Source organism: Budorcas taxicolor, chromosome 11, assembly GCF_023091745.1.
Source record: "Budorcas taxicolor isolate Tak-1 chromosome 11, Takin1.1, whole genome shotgun sequence".
NCBI lineage: Eukaryota > Metazoa > Chordata > Mammalia > Artiodactyla > Bovidae > Budorcas > Budorcas taxicolor.
In genome coordinates, this window is record NC_068920.1 from 29,524,392 (window position 1) to 29,542,846 (window position 18,455).

General features: G+C 47.6%; 1 protein-coding gene and 2 non-coding genes across 3 annotated transcripts; 1 reads left to right on the forward strand and 2 right to left on the reverse strand.

The window, feature by feature from the left end:
- Nucleotides 1-1,628: 1,628 nt before the first annotated feature.
- LOC128055168 (thymus-specific serine protease-like) lies at nt 1,629-7,952 on the reverse strand. The gene is made up of 12 exons (XM_052647580.1): nt 7,883-7,952; nt 7,640-7,800; nt 6,696-6,795; nt 6,425-6,554; nt 4,753-4,876; nt 4,425-4,502; nt 4,263-4,310; nt 3,520-3,822; nt 2,538-2,679; nt 2,040-2,219; nt 1,815-1,960; nt 1,629-1,697 (listed from the first exon to the last, which is right to left on the reverse strand). Exons 1-12 carry the CDS (start codon nt 7,950-7,952, stop codon nt 1,629-1,631), a joined length of 1,551 nt encoding a protein of 516 aa, XP_052503540.1.
- Nucleotides 7,953-13,027: 5,075 nt separating this feature from the next.
- TRNAL-UAA (transfer RNA leucine (anticodon UAA)) lies at nt 13,028-13,110 on the forward strand. Its single transcript has one exon. It is a non-coding gene; the product is annotated as a tRNA-Leu (tRNA).
- Nucleotides 13,111-16,898: 3,788 nt separating this feature from the next.
- On the reverse strand, nt 16,899-16,972 carry TRNAI-AAU (transfer RNA isoleucine (anticodon AAU)). The gene has a single exon. It is a non-coding gene; the product is annotated as a tRNA-Ile (tRNA).
- Nucleotides 16,973-18,455: the final 1,483 nt, after the last annotated feature.

Here is an 18,455-nt window from a genome sequence, read left to right on the forward strand (position 1 = left end):
CACCTGTGAGTCGGACACGACTGAGCGACTTCACTTTCACTTTTCACTTTCATGCATTGGAGAAGGAAATGGCAACCCACTCCAGTGTTCTTGCCTGGAGAATCCCAGGGACGGGGGAGCCTGGTGGCCTGCCGTCCGTGGCGTCGCACAGAGTCGGACACGACTGAAGCGACGTAGCAGCAGCAGCAGCAGCAGCAGCACCTGTGACCTGCACTAGGACTGATCCTCAGAAGAGGCAACAGTGTTACTCCTCAGGGTTTGGAGTCAAGAAAGGCAGGGAATGACCCCTCACAGAATGGGCTTTATGCCTCTGTTTCCACACTCCTGCCCATCCCTCCCCTCACCCCACTCCTCTTTACTTTCCCTCCACTTCCCAGCTTCCCAGAGACACTCAGGCCACTTGACTGGCTGACTCCTGGTCCTGGTGAGGGTTGAACCAACCGGTGAACATGTACTGTTGGCAGTGCTAAGGCAGGCTAAGTGGGCCCCCGTGAGACTGGGTCCAGTCTCTCAGAGCTTGGAGGTGTCCTCAGCAGGAAGGCTTGATCAGAACCCTAAACCCCTTGGATTGGAAGCTGGACTTGCCCAAGAGTGACATTTGATTACGGGAAAAGATTGGTGAGTGAAAAAGAAGGAAAACTAAAAGACAGACAGAGAAAGACAAGGATGAAGTGACAGGAAGAGCAGTAGAGACAATGAGGAAGAGCCTAAGAGACAGAAACTGAGCCTCATGGAGAAAGCACGATTGAGAAGATCGCAAAGGACAGGGAAAGTCTGAAGAGAGAGGAATAGGGGCAGAGAGAGAGAGTGAGAAAGAAAGTGACTCACGGGACGCAGAGACCAAAAGTGAGAGACAGAAATAGAGCAAGGGAGATAAGTAAGGACAGAGCAAGCAAGAGGGGAGGGAAGCAGAAAGATACTGAATGAGAGACAAGGGCCGAGACAGAGACGAAGAGAAAGAAAGAGAACCAGACTAAGACACAGAGAGCAACAGGAATGAAGGTATTCAGAGAAACAGGAGCAGACTGAGAGACAATTAGAGACAGAGAGAGTTCAGGCAGGAGGAGACTGAGGGCGAGGGTCCAGTGAGAGGAGCAGTGAGAAGCAGAGAGAGGTCAGGGTCTGAAGTCCAGAGACATACAGGCAGCAAGGCACCCCGCCCAGTACTTGAACAAAATTTGAGCCTGAAGCTGATTTGCAGGGGGAGGAGACGAGGGTATAGAGCCATGTTCATTTGACATTTGACGTTTAAAATAATGATATTCTCATTGGGTTGTGGAGAAGGGAGCGGCTACCCTCTCCAGGGTTCTTGTCTGGAGAATTCCATGGACAGAGGAGCCTAGCAGGCTACAGTCCATGGGGTCCCAAAGAGTCGGACACGACTTTGTGACTGAACAAAAATGACAGAACATTGAGAATAATCACTTAATTTATAGAACTCTTTGTAACAAAGCACTTTTAGTCAGGAGTGAGGATGTATGCAGACACAAGATGGTTTTATGCAGGACAGTTCCTAAATGTGAATTCCTGGGAATTTCCTGTTTCCCAACAAGCTGCCTTTTCTTGTCCAATAAATGGATACAGCCAGGACTGAGGTGGCGCTTCTGTAGTTGGTGAGGGTGTAGGATTCAGACAGCAGCCCTAACCTGGCTCTCCTTTGCCAGCCCAAGCCAGGTCTGCAGCTGCTGGGAGATTTTCTGTAGAGAGGTGGGGAGAATTTGGAAAGTTCAGACTCCAGCACTAGTAGAGAGCAGGAACATGCAAATTAGCATGCAAATAATAACGCAAATCACTGAGAGATTTTTCTCTCTTACCTGTCGCGCAAGGCGGAGGCCAGGGGAATCTGAGGGTCTCTCAGGTGCCATGTCCAAGCAATGAGAGGCACTAGGGATGAGAAGGGCTGGCTCGGAGGGTCCCAAAGGCTGTGTTACACTTAGCACATGCCAGGGATCTGTATCCCCTGGAAAGAAAGGAGAGGACGGTGTGTTGAGCCACAGCCAGATAGACACTAAGGAGTCAAGTTCTGACGGCACACTCACCATTAACAAACAGCACTTGGGTGGCCCCTGGGGTCTGGCCACCATAATAGGAGTTGGTCTGGGCCACAGCCTGGGCTACAGATGAGGTTGAAAGCCCAAACACCTGTTCACATAGCTCAAGCTCGGAGGGCAGAGCTGGGAGCTGGGAGAAAGGGCACCCGGGGACCTCACAGGTGACGTCTGTGGAGAGAGGGATTCACCAATGTGGAGTATATAGCCAGCCCCCTACCTCTTTAATAATCGTGTACAGAGCTCTCCCCAGTGATGACTGAGACAGTTCCAGACCCTCCCTTCAGTGAGTTCACGGTCCTCTCAGAGACGCACTCAGCCCAAGACACTGATGGCCTAGAATGATCAGGGCTGTGATAGAATAATGTCTGGAGTGAGGTTGGGGGTGTCTCAGAAGGAGCATAGTGAGCCTGGACGACCTTGAGATGGCTTGTCTAGGCACAGCAGAGACCATATGTTTTGGAGGTGAGAGTTGGGCCAGTCACTCACAGTAGCCGAACTCGGTACAAGTTTGGTACAACCACTGCCGGTCACCCACGCTGGACACTTGGAGTTCTGTGACCCTCAGCTGTGCCACTGTCTCTGCCCGAGAAATGCTTAAACACCTCTGACCCAGGTCGTGGGTGACAACCTAAAGGACAATACACATACATATATGCAGACATACGTTCCTTGCCCCCCCCTCCCCGCTGCCCCCCGCCCCCACCCTGGCCATCAAGCCAGGGCGGGGCCTGGAGCCATTGGTCCCTACAGGTCAAAGGTCAGAAGTCAGAAGAGTGAGTTTCTGAGTTTTCCTGGGGTCACTGCTCAGAGTTGCTGGGGACCTAGGTCCCTGTGGGTTAGAAATTAAGGTGCTAGATGACTAGGAACTTCTCACCTGTAAAGCTGATCTTGGGCAAGTGAGAATATCTTAGATCTCAGTTTCCTCAGTTGTGTCTGGGGACAATAGTAGTGTTTACTTCGTAGAACTATTGCAAGAATTCAATGAGATAATATATGTGAAGCGCACCGCACAGCATTTGGTGCAGACATCGAAGGAAAAGTGATAGCTGGATTGTAGAGGTTGGGAGTCCGAGGGAGTCCGAGGCTAGGAGCCCCGGTCTCTAGGAGGACTGTGTCCCGAGGACAACTGTGTCCCCCGGACTAATGTTTTTCCTTCATTCTACAAATACTATTTGAGAGTTTGCTGTGTGCCAGACACTCTTGCAGGCCCCAGAAAGAGGACAGAACAATGTAGGCAAAATAGTAAGCACAGTCGCTATCACCTGCCTACTGTGCTCCGGGCTCCCTGTTCCCTAGGCCATACTGCTCCTACCTCATTCCACCTCCGAGGTCCTTTTGAGATGTAATACCCATTTTACAGATGAGGAAACTAAGGTGCAGAAGGGTTTACGCTTGCCCAAGTTCACACAGAGGAGGTGAAGCAGGAATCCTCGCTCTGCTCACTCTTGGCGGTGCTCGGGGTTCTCACCTGCACTGCCCGACGAAGCCCGCGGTAGGGTGCAGGGCCGCTGCAGTTGCCCCCGCAGTTGCCCCGATCCCCGAGCAGGAATCTGCAGAGCTGTCGCACACTCAGCGGCGCTCCAGCTTGCCCATCGTACTGCACCGCACCTCCCACGAGTGCCTGCAGCGCCCCCAGAAGCTCTGCCTGGTCCTCAGCGCGCTCCAGGGACCCGCACGCTCCAAGCTCCACGCTCAGCGCTGCCCGAGCCCCACGGCTCGCGCGCAGCCGCCGCTCCACCTCCGCAAAGGCTGCGGACGCCGCCGCCCGGCACTGCAGAGAGCGAGAGGCGGCGTTGGTGAAGACTTGGGCCAGGGGTTCCGCCTTTCCCTTTCCGTGACCCTCATCCTCCCTGGGCTCCCCACTTTTCCACATTCAGATTCATACACCGGGCAGTTGAAAGTCGCTTTTGCTCGAGGCCCTGCCCTCTTCCCGGCTCCTCCTCCGGGCCGTCCCACCCCCAGGCCCCGCCCACACGAATACAGCCTCCTGATAGGGTGGTCCGTCCTCAGGCCCCGCCCTCGTAGGGTCCTCCCTTCTCAGTACCCAGACCCATCTTCAGCTCTCGCGTTCTTCCCAAATTCACCCACCTCTCGGGGCTCCCAAGTCTCTGAGACCCCAACACCTTGCAAGCTTCAGCCGTTTTCTCTGGCCCCCATCCTCAAGGCCTTTTCTCTTTCCCTATCCCCCTCCGACTGAACCCCAACTCATACCTCCAGGGATCCGCCAATCGCAGTGTTCATTAGGCTTCTAGACACCACCTAAAGTCGGGTCGCGTAAAAATATCAGGTGAACCGCACCACCGAGGTCTTCCTCCCCGCCCCCACCCCCACCCCCACCCCCCCCGCCCCCGGCCCACCGCCCGCCATCCTTACGTCGTTATACTTGGAGAAATCCAGTGTGGCCCGCACCGGAGCGGAAGAGGCGATGGAAGCAAAAAATAGATGGGGAAACTGAGGGAGAACAAGTTATCAGCCTGGGGGCTGAAGGACTGGGATCCCATATCTGCCCGCCCCTGTGTCACTCACTCGTTGTGTCATCTCAGGCAAGTCCCTACCTTCTACACACTGAACTCTTCTGAGGGCAGATTGGGATGGGCGGTTGGGGGGAGGAGGGTGTGGAAGGAGGTTTTCCCATTATCTGAGTTATGGACCTCGCAGTCCAAGTTCCTTTCCCCCAGTCCACCCAGAGGGGTCCCAGGACCTTCAGCCGGGCCCAGGCAGCCAGGGAGCCAGCATAGGAACCTCCGAAGCAGATCCAGGGGCTGGTGGAGGAGACGTTGAAGAGGCGGGAGAGTGTGAGGCGAGCAGAGGCCGCATCCGCCAGCCTAGGGTCAGAGAAGAGGCTGAGTCGGTTCCCATGGGTAGGAATCCCTGAAGATTCCCCAATTTACAGGCAGGAATCCAGAGACAAGAATGGAGAGAGCCTGGCCAGAAGCTAGGGTTTTTTCTCATGAGGTATTTCTGAGGATTCCCCATACCTACACATTTCCGCACAAGTGCCTAGATCAGGGGAGACTCATTTGGAAAGCTTCCACTCTTCACTTCCAGACTAGGTGGGAGAAGAAAAATCTTCAAGACAGTTTAGGTGAAAATCTAAATTATAGGAGGGATTGGAGACTGTCAAAGACAGCTACTCAGGAAGAGGAGGGGGCCTAGGCTGGATAGGTTAGGAGGTATTGGCCAAGAGGGAGACACGATTAGAAAAAGAGACAGAGATATTGGAATATATCTAACACCCTTCCTTTTTTTCTTTCCCTTTGGCAGTACCACAAGGCTTCTGGGATTTTAGTTCCCCAATTAGCAGTGATCGAACCCATGACCCCTTCAGTGGAACCGTGAGGCCCTAATCACCTAATCACCAGGGGATACCCTAACATCTTTTCTTTTCTTTTTTTTTAATCCCAAATGCTTTCTCCCCTCCGTAACCTTTCTGAAACAGTTTGCAGTTAGTGTCATCCTACTGCAGTTGGAAACTAGTTTAGCTTGTGAAAAGTTTAAGAGATAGAGAGGAATATACAGGCAATGTGATACAGATGGGGACACACCAAGATGGAGACAAGAGTGAGGCAGAGAAAGTCAGAATGATTACAGACAGATACAGAGATGGAAAGCAGAAAAGGGAGAGATAAGTCCGGGGGAACAATAAAGTAGGCGAGGGGGGAAAGAAAGAGAAGGGATTTGGTATAGCGGTAGGGTGCACTGAAGGACGCGAGAGAGGGAGCTAGACAAATATCTGGGGGAAGCCCACTCTGAAGAAGGCAGAGTTCAAAGGCTCAAGGAAGTGATGTGCCTGCAAGTCTGGAGAACAGCAAGAACTTCAGTGTACCTGGAGCCCAGTAAGAGGGAGAGAGAGGCCAGAGAGCTAACTGGGGAGCCTCCAAAGCCAGCATAGGAGCTTCCACAGCAGATCCAGAGGCTGGTGGAGGAGATGTTGCAAAGGTTTTGTCTTTGCTCTGAGTGCGATGAGAGACGTGAGGGATTTGAGCCAGGAGAGAGATGATCTGGAGTGTGGTCTAATGATCACTCTGGCTCTTCATCTGGAGAATAGACTGACGGGATCAAGGACAGAAACAAGGAGACCAGTGAGGAAGCTGTGTCATCCGTCTAAGGGATTCTGGTAGTCTGGACCAGCAGGTCATAGTGCAATAGCAAAAGATAAGAATACAGTGGAAGAGGTGGAGAAATAAAGGATAGGGAGGGAGAGAGACGGAAAGACAGAAAAAGAATAAAACACTGAAAGACAGAGAAGAAAACATGGGACCAGGGACTCAGAGGTCAACTTTGGGCAATGGAAGAAGAGACAAAGATTCAGAGAAGCCAAAATACAGCCACCTTCAGTCCCATGACCCCAAACATCCCCTACCCCCACTCACGCATGGCGGCTGGACAAGAAGCGGAGCTGGGCCATGTCCAGCCCCTCGGCAGGTATACTCAGGCCATAAAATCGATGCTCCAGACTTATCACCAGGGCCCCCCAGATTGGGGCCAGATTTGCAGGGTGCCCTGTGGAGAGTCCAAAGGGGATATGTGTGAGGTGGGTGTCAACTCTTGCAAACCTCAGGCTTCACAGCCCTTCGCAGTATACAACTCCCCTTCCTCGCCTCTGCCAGCTTCCCCCTGTCTTTCCTCACGCTTGCTTCTTACCTCTCATCACTGAACCAGGTCCAAGGCTGCCTTCACCTCCCAGATGCAGGAACACAGGTCCATCCTGGCTGGTCCAATGTTGGTCATTTACCCAGTACCGCTAAGAGGTGGGACGGGGAGGAAGAAATGGAATCGTGAGAGTTCTGACCTACTCTTTATTTCCTGTTCATTCTGGTCTCTTTCCCTGATGGATCTTTTTTATCTGACGTTGACTTGTTTATTTACATGTTCATTTCTCTCCTGTTTGTCTCCTCATCTGGAATGTAATATCTACAAGGGGAGATATTTTTGTCAGCTCTTTCACTCTGATAACCCAGGGTCAAGAATAGTGGCTAGGAAGTGGTAGGCACTTGCTCGATATTGAGATAATTATTGTAGAATAATTAATAAATGCAGGTGGATTTAGAAATAAGGCCTGTGTGAGATGACCTTTGGAGACTGTGGGGAGAGCAAGTGTAAAAGAGTAGGTATAAAAGTGGTAAATCTGTTCATTCATTAAATACATATCTTCAAGTGCCTATTGTGAGCCAGGTCTGGTTCCAAAGCTGATCCAGATTTTTGCTGCATATTGAGACTTGGTGGTGCATTTGGTGATTAATCTGAAGGACAGGGAGAAGGGGGGTGGTAGTTGAGGGGCAATGAGGGAGTGAGAGTGAATGACAGGGAAAAGGAAACACTGAAGGATAGGACCTGAGGAACAAAAAAGGTGGGAGGCTAAAGAAAGGAAGGGGAGGCTAGGGGATAGAGGGCAAATCTAAGAAACAGAGGGGCTAGACTAAAGGGCCATAGGGATACTGACAGCAGATATCAGGTAAGGCTGATTGGGGAGAGGACGAGGTGACAGAGGTGTAGAGATAGGAATAGAAAGCAGAGACTGAGGGGCGGAGTAGGGGGACTGAGAAGGGAGTAGGGTGGGCAGTGGGCCTCCTCTCTCCTGGCCTTACCTGCAGGAAGGAGCGTCTGTCAGAGGCATTGAAGGGGTCCAGTGGCTGCTCCAACCACCCCTCTTTTGGGAGGGTCACAGAATCTGGGCCCAGCCCCAGGCCCAAGGCTGAGCTCTCCTGAAACCTCAGGATGTGCTCACCAAGGCGCCGAAGGAGGGAAGCTGTGGGACGTGGAGGGGAAAGAGTCAGGCCGGAGCGGGGCTCCCCAAGGGGGCTCCGGCCTGACTCTCAGGATCCTCCTACCTGGAGCTGAGGACACCCAGAGGGAAACCAGGAGCAGAGGGCCCAGCCATGGCACAGGCCCGATGTCCATGCTGTCCAGTTCTTTGTGGGAGGGCTCCAGGGGCTATGTTCCCTCCACTCCCTCAAGACTTCCTCTATTGTCCCAAGCGCTGGCCTTTCAGTTTATAGTCTTTGATCCGTAGCTCAGGTATGTTTGCAGACTCTTGTCTTGGAGCAGTCAAGCTTCTGTTGGAACCATTCAAGCAAGGCAGGGACGCCAGAGTCTGTATATAGAGCCCTGTGGCTGTGGCCCCTGGATATCCAATTCTCTCTCTGCTCTTGATTTTCTCCTTTCTTGTCCCTTGATCTTCCTTCCCTCTGGCCCTCAGTCTCCATGCCTGTGCCTCACTCTCCCCTCTCCCTCAGGAGCCATCACTCTCTACCTCAGGAGCCCCTCTTGCCCCCCACCCCCACCCTCCAGCATACTTTCAGTCCCCCTCATTTGCCTCAATACTCAATCTGTTCGTCTCTTTGTTCCTCAATTCTCTTTCCATCTCCGCTCTACTTCAGTCTCTCTCTTTCGTCTCTCTCTCTCTCTTTCAGTCTCGGCATGTCTATTTTCCAGTCTCCCCTTTTTTTCCTGCTCCCCATCAATCTCACCCCCACCCTCCGACCCACAATCTCACCACTTTCCTTAGATCCCTTATGGCACTTTGAATATTTCTGCAGCAGCAGAATATTACTCCTGCCTCAGAATGCTTGCCCCTGCTCCTCTCACTCTGTGGATTCCTGCTGCTGCTGCTGCTGCTAAGTCGCTTAAGTCGTGTCCGACTCTGCGACCCCGTAGATGGTAGCCCACCAGGCTCCCCTGTTCCTGGGATTCTCTAGGCAAGAACACTGGAGTGGGTTGCCATTTTCTTCTCCAGTGCATGAAAATGAAAGGTGAAAGTGAAGTCACTCAGTCATGTCCGACTGTTTGCGACCCCATGGACCGCAGCCTGCCAGGCTCCTCTGTCCATGGGATTTTCCAGGCAAGAGGACTGGAGTGGGGCGCCATTGCCTTCTCCGCTGTGGATTCCTATTTCTCCATAAATCTTCATGACTTCCTCCCCCACCTCAGTCAGATCGCTATTCAGAGTCCAGAAAAGGTCTTCCGTGGGCATCTCTTTAAAAATTGTCAAACCTGAGCTCGCCAGCCCCAAGGAACATCACAGTTACCTAGGGAGCCTGTTACACATGCAGATTCCTGGCCCTACTCCAGAGATTCTGATCCAGTGCGCCTGGCTGGAGCGGAGGACGCTGCGTGCCTACCAAGTTTGCTTGTAGTAATTTTCTGGCAACCAGGACCAGGAATCGGGCAGGGAGCCCAGGGTAACAGTAGAGTCCCCATAAGAAAATAGAGGTGAGGATGAAACAGCCATCTTTGGCAATAACGACGAAGCAGGTTAAAAAATCCTCTCCGAGCATCTTGACCAATAAGAGACAGAAAAACAAAGATGTGGGAGGCGCTTGGTTGAAGCATCTACATCCACAGAGGCCAGAGCAGGGAGGCGGGACAGCTTCGAGCTCCGAGCTCCGAAGTCAGCAGAAGGCCCTTGCGGAAGCATCCTGGACTTGCCGCTTTCTAGTTCAGTGACCGTGAGGAGGTTTTGTCACCTTTTAAAGGCTGTTTCTACATGGTGTCAACCGCCATTCTCTGCCTCTTCCTACTCATGTCTTTGGTTCAAAACACTGCCCTAATCCAAAGCTGAAATGAAGAAAACACTTCCATTTACAAGAGCATGGAAAAGAAAAAAATACTCAAGAATAAATTAACCAAGGACGTTTAGGACATGTACCCTGAAGAGAACAGAACATTGAAATTAAAGAAGATCTAAGTAAATGGAAAGTTATCTTGTGTTCATGAGTTGGAATATTTTAAAATGTTAAGAAGGTATTAATAAAATGGTCCAAATTGGGGGGAGGGGGGAGGTCAAACCACTAAATCTCCTCTATTCTTTACTCTTCTTCATAGCAACGTATCATTATCAGAAGTATAAATACTTTATTTATATAGTTCATCATCTGTCTCCCGGATGAGAATAGTAAGCTCCACAGGGCCACGGATTTTTCATCTCCTTTGCCCATTGCTCCGTGCCTGGTTCTTACAAGAGTGTACACAATGGGCAATCAATAAATGTTAAGTGAATGAAAAATCCATCAACCAGTGTTGATGGGATTCTACTCTAAAAGTTTATCTACAATCCGACAACTTCTTTCCACCTCCAGCGCTATCATCTTCTTCTAGCCACTAGCATTTTTGATTTGGACTATCACAGAAATCGCTTAGCTTTACCTCTATTTTCAAAGCAGACATATTTTACTTCTGGACAATGCACTCTTCTTTAATGATTAAAGCGAAGTATACCAGATATTTTTGATCGGCCACAAGACAGGCTGTTCTAGTTAACATAAAGTTCACGCAAAGTCGTGTGTAAGTCAGCATACCGTTCCTCAGTATGTGAGATGACATCCTTTTCCTTGTTAGGTATCAGGGCAATGCTTGTCTTGTAAAATGTGTTTGGAAGAGTTTCCCCCTCTGTGATTTTTTGGATGAGTCTGAGAAGGATTGGTCTTAATTTTTTGAATGTTTGGTAGGATGTCTTAGTGAAGCTACTGGTCCTAGACATTTGTTTGTTGGCAGGTTTTTGATTATCGATTCAACTTCTTGCTAGTAATAGGGCTGTTCAGATTTTCTGTTTCATCAGTATTCAGTCCCAGTAGATTGTATGTTTCTGGGGATTTATTTCTTTCTATCTTGTCCAATTTGTTGATGTATTATTTTTAAGCAGGTACCAGAATCTGAATCTTTGTATTACTTTTGTATGAAAAGCTTTCTTTGCCAGCTGACTAAGCAGCTTAGTTGGTTAGAACATGGTGGTAATAACACCAAGGATGTGGGTTCAGTCCCCATCTGGGCCAGTGCAAGCCTTTTGTTACGTACTCACTGAATAATTTTGCTGCAGTCATCTAACAAATTGGAGATAACCTCACAGACATCAACTTGGGAATGAATGTTGACCTCATTGGTTCTTCAGCAGTGACACTACCTTCCTTCCCCTCCACCCCTGCCCCCAGCAAACACAGTCCCAGCAAAAAAAAAATGAAATTTCAGCATTTCAGATTTGGCAAAAGGGCATTTTCACCACTCACTGCTTGAAATCCAAAGCCTATGTTCATTTAAGGAGGGAGCAGTGCTGGTAAGGCACCATCCCTTTGAAAGAGCTGATGACTGATATTTTATGAGAGGGGGTTTAGGGTAGACTTTCAGAGGGTCAGTGGATTGACATATTCTGTGGAAGCATGGTTCTTCTGGAGAGACTCTTGTTGTTTGGTTGGCACTCAAAGGGATGTTTACTGAAGTGAGTGCATCCTGGCTGGCTCATTTCAGAAAGCAGGGGTTGATAGTGATTGGTTGTGCAAATGTTCACAAAACGATTATCATGGATAGATCAACTGGTTTAAATTCGGGTCTAGTGGCTGCTTGTTACCACTGCTATAGAACAGTCTTTTCCTAAGTTTGTGATTAGTATGTCTTCTCAACATTTTGTTTTGGCATAAAGCAAACATTATTTGTTTGTTTAACTATCCACGTAATGAAAAATAGTGGGCTTTCTGGTGGCTCAGACGGTAAAGCGTGTGTCTACAATGCGGGAGACCCAGGTTCGATCCCTGGGTCGGGAAGAGCTCTGGAGAAGGAAATGGCAACCCACTCCAGTACTCTTGCCTGGAAAATTCCATGGACGGAGAGGCCTGGTAGGCTACAGTCCATGGGATTGCAAACAGTCGGACACAACTGAGCGACTTCAATGTCAATGTATAACAAAAATACTGATTTTATTATTGATGACCTTTCATTGATTTAGGCCTTGAGAGAATTATACTAAGTGAAATAAGTGAGACAGGAAAAGACAAATCCTGTATGTTTTACTTACATTTGGAATCCAAAAAACAAAATAAATCAAAATCGAGTTTTTAGACACAGAGAACAGGTTGGTGATTGAGAGGGGAGTGGAGGACGGGTTAAAGGAATGAAAGGGGTCAGAAGGTACAAATTTCCAGTTATAAAAGAAATGTTATGGAGATGTAAGGTACACCATGGTAGTATAGTTATTAATAATAATACTGTATTGAAATTTGGAAGTCATTAAGAGAGTAGACCCTAAAAGTTTTCATCACAAGAAAAATATATATAAGATGTATATAAGACGGATGTTAACTAGACTTACTGCGTTTCATTAGTTTTTCCAGGAAGCATTATAGGGATTTGCTTTTTCTCTTTAAAGCTTGGTCTCCAATCCCAAGGGTATAAAATTATTCATAATGTTCCAGGGACTAGAAAGTCTAATTAATTTCCAGGTCTCCTACATTGCAGGAGGATTCTTTACCATCTGAGCCACCAGGGAAGCCTAATCAATTTAAAAATTTTATTTAGTTGGAGGCTAATTACTGCACAGTATGGTAGTGGTTTTTGCCATTCATTGACATGAATCAGCCATGGGTGTACATGTGTCCCCCATCCTGAACTCCCCTCCCACTTCCTTCCCCATCCCATCCCTCAGGGTTGTCCCAGTGCCCTGTTTCATACTTCGAACTTGGACTGATGATCTACTTCACATATGGTAATATACATGCTTCAAGGCTATTCTCTCAAATCATCCCACCCTCGCCTTCTCCCACAGAGTCCAAAAGTCTGTTCTTTTTATCTGTGTCTCTTTTGCTGTCTCACATATAGGCTCATCGTTACCGTCTTTCTAAATTCCATATACACTGCTGGGCATACACACCGAGGAAACCAGAACTGAAAGAGACACATGTACCCCAATGTTCATTGCAGCACTGTTTACAGTAGCTAGGATATGGACGCAACCTAGATGTCCATCGGCAGACGAATGGATAAGAAAGCTGTGGTACATATACACAATAGAATATTACTCAGTTATTAAAACGAATGCGCTTGAATCAGTTCTAATGATGTGGATGAAACTGGATGGAGCCTATTATACAGAGTGAAGTAAATCAGAAAGAAAAATACCAATACAGTATATTAACACATATATATGGAATTTAGAAAGCCTAATGAATTTTAACCCAGTAATATTTGACTTGTAGGTACTACTGCTCACCACCAGGATGGCCGAGTGGTTAAGGCGTTGGACTTAAGATCCAATAGACATCTGTCTGCGTGGGTTCGAACCCCACTCCTGGTAGAATTCGTTTTGTTGATGCCTAGTCATGTCCAATTCTTTTGCGACTCTGGGGACTGTTGCCTGGCAGGCTCCTCTGTCTGGGATTCTCCCAGTGGAGAGTTCTGGCGTGAGTAGCCATTCCTTCTGTAGGGGATCTTCCTGCTTAGGGATCCAGTTACTTTAGCAAGTATCTTATCTGGAAATGATAGTTTCTTGTGCAAAGTGGATAATAGTCCAGCATATAGCTGACTCTGAACTCTTTTTATCCAATCTGACAGGTTCTGTCTATAATTGGTGGATTTAGGGAATTTAGATATAATGCAAATGATATACTTGTATTTAAAAAAAAATCCACCGTCTTATTAGTTGCTTTCTGTGTTCTCCTTTCTTTTATCTCTTTCTTCATGTCTTTGAAATATGTGAAAATCTTAAAAAACATAATTAGTGTTTTCCCTAGGGTTTTCTATATATAGCTACAATCATTCAAAATCTACCTTCAAACTGTACTATGCTGCTTCCTTTACAATGTAAGAAGCTTGTAATAATATACTTCCTCCTATATTGTGTGTCATTGCTGCCACAGATTTTGCTTTCACGTATGCTATTATTGTACAATATGCCACTACTATTTTTGCTTAATGCAGTCAGTCACTTTTAGAGTGATTAAAATTGGGGAAAACCTTCCTTATATGTACCTCTGTTGTATTCATTACTGTGTATATTCATTGCTTTGTATTCTCTCTTCCTGAGATCACCTTATAACATTTCCTGTTTTGCAGGTCTGATAGTAATGCACTTCAGTTTTTGTTTGTCAGGAAGGACTTCTATTTCCTATTCAGCTTTGGGAAATATTTTTTCCTTGGTAGAGAATTCTGGGTTTACAGATTTTTTTAAAAAAAGTAGCCTCCCATCACTTTCAAATGCTGTTCCATTGTCTTCTGGCATACCTAATTTCTGATGAGAAGTCTGCCGCTTCAGACAGATAGAGATTTAGATAGCTTGGAATTCTCTGACCTTGGAGCTGAGGTTTGACGTACAGGTTTCCTCCACTATCAGAAAGCAGAGCACTCCTATAAAACATTTCACAAGCTGAATTGGCGTGAAGTGAAGAAACAATTATCTTAGGACACTTCTTACATATGAATGTACAAAGTTAGTGGAGATAAAGCACAGATGCTCAGAGACACAGTTCAAATCTGTGGCAGCCTGAAGCTGAGATGCAGAGTATAGTTCCTGGGGGAGGAGCTTGGCGGCCCCACCCTTGCCGCTTCTGATGTGCTCAGCCTCTACAAAGGCTCCCTGCAAAACTTGCTGCTGTTCAGTCGCTCAGTCGTGTCCGACTCTTTGCGACCCCATGGACTGCAGCACGCTAGGCTTCCCTGTCCTTGACCATCTCCAGCTGCTTGCTCAAACTCATGTCTATTGAGTCGATGAGGCCATGCAACCATCACATCCTCTGTCGTCCCCTTCTTCTCCCGCCTTCAATTTTTCCCAGCATCAGGGTCTTTTCTAATGAATCAGCTCTTCTCATCAAATGGCCAAGGTATTGGAGCTTCAGCTTCAGCATCAGTCCTTCCAATGAATATTCTGGACTGATTTCCTTTAGGAGGGACTGGTTGGATCTCCTTGCAGTCCAAGGGACTCTCAAGATTCTTCTCCAACACCACAGATCAAAAGCATCAATTCTTCTGCATCAGTTTTATTTATGGTCCAACTCTCACATCCATACATGACTACTGGCATTTTTCTGCCCAATATGATTCACCTCTCCTATTGTACTTTATCAAGTGTTTTGTGAATTAATGGGAAAACTAAGTTAGGAACCACCCACTGTTAAGCACATCAAAGGCACTTGAGTGCACACACACAAATAAGAATTAAAAACAAAAACAAGAAAACAAACCCACCCAACATTACAGTAACCTTTGATCTCCCAGTTCAAAAAAGAAGGGGTGAGTAATACTGCCTGGGTAAAGTACGATCTCTGGGACAACCCCACGAAAGAACAGTGAACTGGCCATTGTTCGGTCTGACAGTCTTGGATTGTGTCATGGGAACACAGGGCAAGATGGTCTTGCCCTTTGTAATGGGCAAGATGTCACAAAGAGCAGTGGTTAAGATGTTTATTGACACAAATGAAAATATTTTAGGGCCAAGCTGGGAAAGAAAACATTTCAGGTGTTATTTGAAACTTTGTGAGAGAAACTCACCAAACTTCAAGTTCAACATACACCATACAGCTCCATTTCAGATGTCTTGTACAGGCTGAAGACGAATGTCATTGGTCTGGTTTGCATTTCAGTGTGGGAATGGGACTCTGGGAGAATCATCTGCAGCATGTACCAGCTTGCACAGATCACCATGTAAATATCTCTGCATGTCCTGCACCAAAGAAGACATCAATCACGTTCCTTCGGCTTTTAGGAACTGCCTGTCATGGACCTACTGCCCACCAGGCATTTGTCTCAACTCTGATTTGAGTGGTGGGAAGCAGACACATTTCCTATGCGAATACTGAAACATAAATTTTTATTTTGGAGCATATTTAGAAAAGTTGCAAAAACAACAGAGTTTCTTTGTACCCATTTCAGAGTTTCCTTTCATTAGCTTCTTAGGTTACCATGGAACCTTTATTAAAGCCAAGAAACCAACACTGATATTTTAATAATAACTAACCGCATGTACTTGTGTGTGTCACATCTGTTCTTACACTAATGTCTCCCCTCCCCCCAACCCACGGCATCCCACATTGCGTTCAGCCTCCTCTGGTCTGTGATTGTTTCTTGGTGCGGATGAATTCTTTCTATCCGGTATTTGTATGACTGTCTTCCAGTCTAGGTTTGTCTGATAGTCTTCACATGAAGGCCTGGGGCTACAGGTTTCTGGACGAGACCACAGAGTACTTGTCCCATCACTTCCTTTCAGATGTGACTTGATAGGAGGATAGCTTACCATTAGTGATGCCAACCTCGATCACTTTTAAGGTAGTGTTTGCCATTTTTCTCCCTGGTGAAGTTTCTTCCTATGTTTTCCTACTTCTTCCTGGATATTTAGAAGCTAGTCGGTCAGGATGGCCCATATTCCAGAAGGGAGAGGTTAAAGCTCCATCTCCTGGTGAGCGGGTGGGGAGTAGTTTCTTACCTTAGCTGGAATGCATCAGTAAGAAAAATACATCCCTTCTCCTGTATTCATTGGTTGACTTCTTTAATCACTGATTTGTAACAGTATGGACCCATGAATACACATTTTATACTTAGTTTGCATCATTATCTCAAACTATATTATCTGTTGTTCCCAGTGTTTCAGGTTTGGCCATTGACGGCTCTTTCCAGCTCATAAGGAGACAGCTGACAAAACTGTTTCTCTCCTGCTGTGTTTGTATCAATAGAGTTTTTTCACATAGCCTTTGAAAAACCTTGTTCCATCTTTTGCTGATCTAGTTAAGACTCAAGTGTGGAAATGCAGAAAGTGTAGATGGTTTCATAGTCTATTTTAGGAGGGAAATACTCCAGGAAGGTCAGTTTCTTCGCTGGAATCAGTTATCCTGTGGATCACAATGTGCCAAAGCGACGCTCTAGGTCTTGCTGGGTCACTGACTGCTATCCTTTCATTCTGCAGATGCGAGTCAAACATGAGGAAAGATGTACGATTGACTCCAGTTAAAGTTCTCAGCGAGAGCTTCGTGTCCCAGACATGAACTGGGATATGGCGATTGACTCCAGTTAAAGTTCTCAGCGAGAGCTTCGTGTCCCAGACATGAACTGGGATATGGCGGTGAGCCTAAAAGGGACGAACCGTCACCTCAAGCCTGGCCCGTACGGGGATCGAACCCGCGACCTTGGCGTTATTAGCACCACGCTCTAACCAACTGAGCTAACCGGCCAGACACGGCGGTTTGTGCTCGTGTTTATGCTATTAAAAGAAAAGGAATCAATACGGCTTTTCCGGGAGCTGGATAAGGAACACAGTGAACCCAAATGACTACAAACTAATATTCAAAGAAAGAAGAAAGCACATTCTTCCTCTCCCCCATCGTGGAATTAGGGGGAAACAAAGAGGAATTCTTAGTATTTGGCGTGAATGAACTCTATTTCCTGAGGACTGAGGTAATCAAAATTGTGGAATACCTGCCTGAGAGCTAGGCCTAGCACCACAGCCACATTGATAGGGAGGCTCTGAGAACACTTGAGGAGACGAGGTAGCCCGGGACCAACCCCAAAGCCATTAAATAATAAATGGAGAAGCTTGCAAATAAGTATCCAGCAAAGTAGGAGGAAAATCAAGAGGGAGTGAAGATTGGAGGGTACACCTCATTCTTTCATCTCTCGACAGGAATCGAGCACCCATGACTGTCAGACCATGGTGCACACGTTAAATGATGATGGGAATCACTGAGGCTAGACCTCAACATGAGTGGCTGTGGTTCAAGAGCAGCGTTTGTTACAGGATAGCACCTGTGAGTCGGACACGACTGAGCGACTTCACTTTCACTTTTCACTTTCATGCATTGGAGAAGGAAATGGCAACCCACTCCAGTGTTCTTGCCTGGAGAATCCCAGGGACGGGGGAGCCTGGTGGCCTGCCGTCCGTGGCGTCGCACAGAGTCGGACACGACTGAAGCGACGTAGCAGCAGCAGCAGCAGCAGCAGCACCTGTGACCTGCACTAGGACTGATCCTCAGAAGAGGCAACAGTGTTACTCCTCAGGGTTTGGAGTCAAGAAAGGCAGGGAATGACCCCTCACAGAATGGGCTTTATGCCTCTGTTTCCACACTCCTGCCCATCCCTCCCCTCACCCCACTCCTCTTTACTTTCCCTCCACTTCCCAGCTTCCCAGAGACACTCAGGCCACTTGACTGGCTGACTCCTGGTCCTGGTGAGGGTTGAACCAACCGGTGAACATGTACTGTTGGCAGTGCTAAGGCAGGCTAAGTGGGCCCCCGTGAGACTGGGTCCAGTCTCTCAGAGCTTGGAGGTGTCCTCAGCAGGAAGGCTTGATCAGAACCCTAAACCCCTTGGATTGGAAGCTGGACTTGCCCAAGAGTGACATTTGATTACGGGAAAAGATTGGTGAGTGAAAAAGAAGGAAAACTAAAAGACAGACAGAGAAAGACAAGGATGAAGTGACAGGAAGAGCAGTAGAGACAATGAGGAAGAGCCTAAGAGACAGAAACTGAGCCTCACGGAGAAAGCACGATTGAGAAGATCGCAAAGGACAGGGAAAGTCTGAAGAGAGAGGAATAGGGGCAGAGAGAGAGAGTGAGAAAGAAAGTGACTCACGGGACGCAGAGACCAAAAGTGAGAGACAGAAATAGAGCAAGGGAGATAAGTAAGGACAGAGCAAGCAAGAGGGGAGGGAAGCAGAAA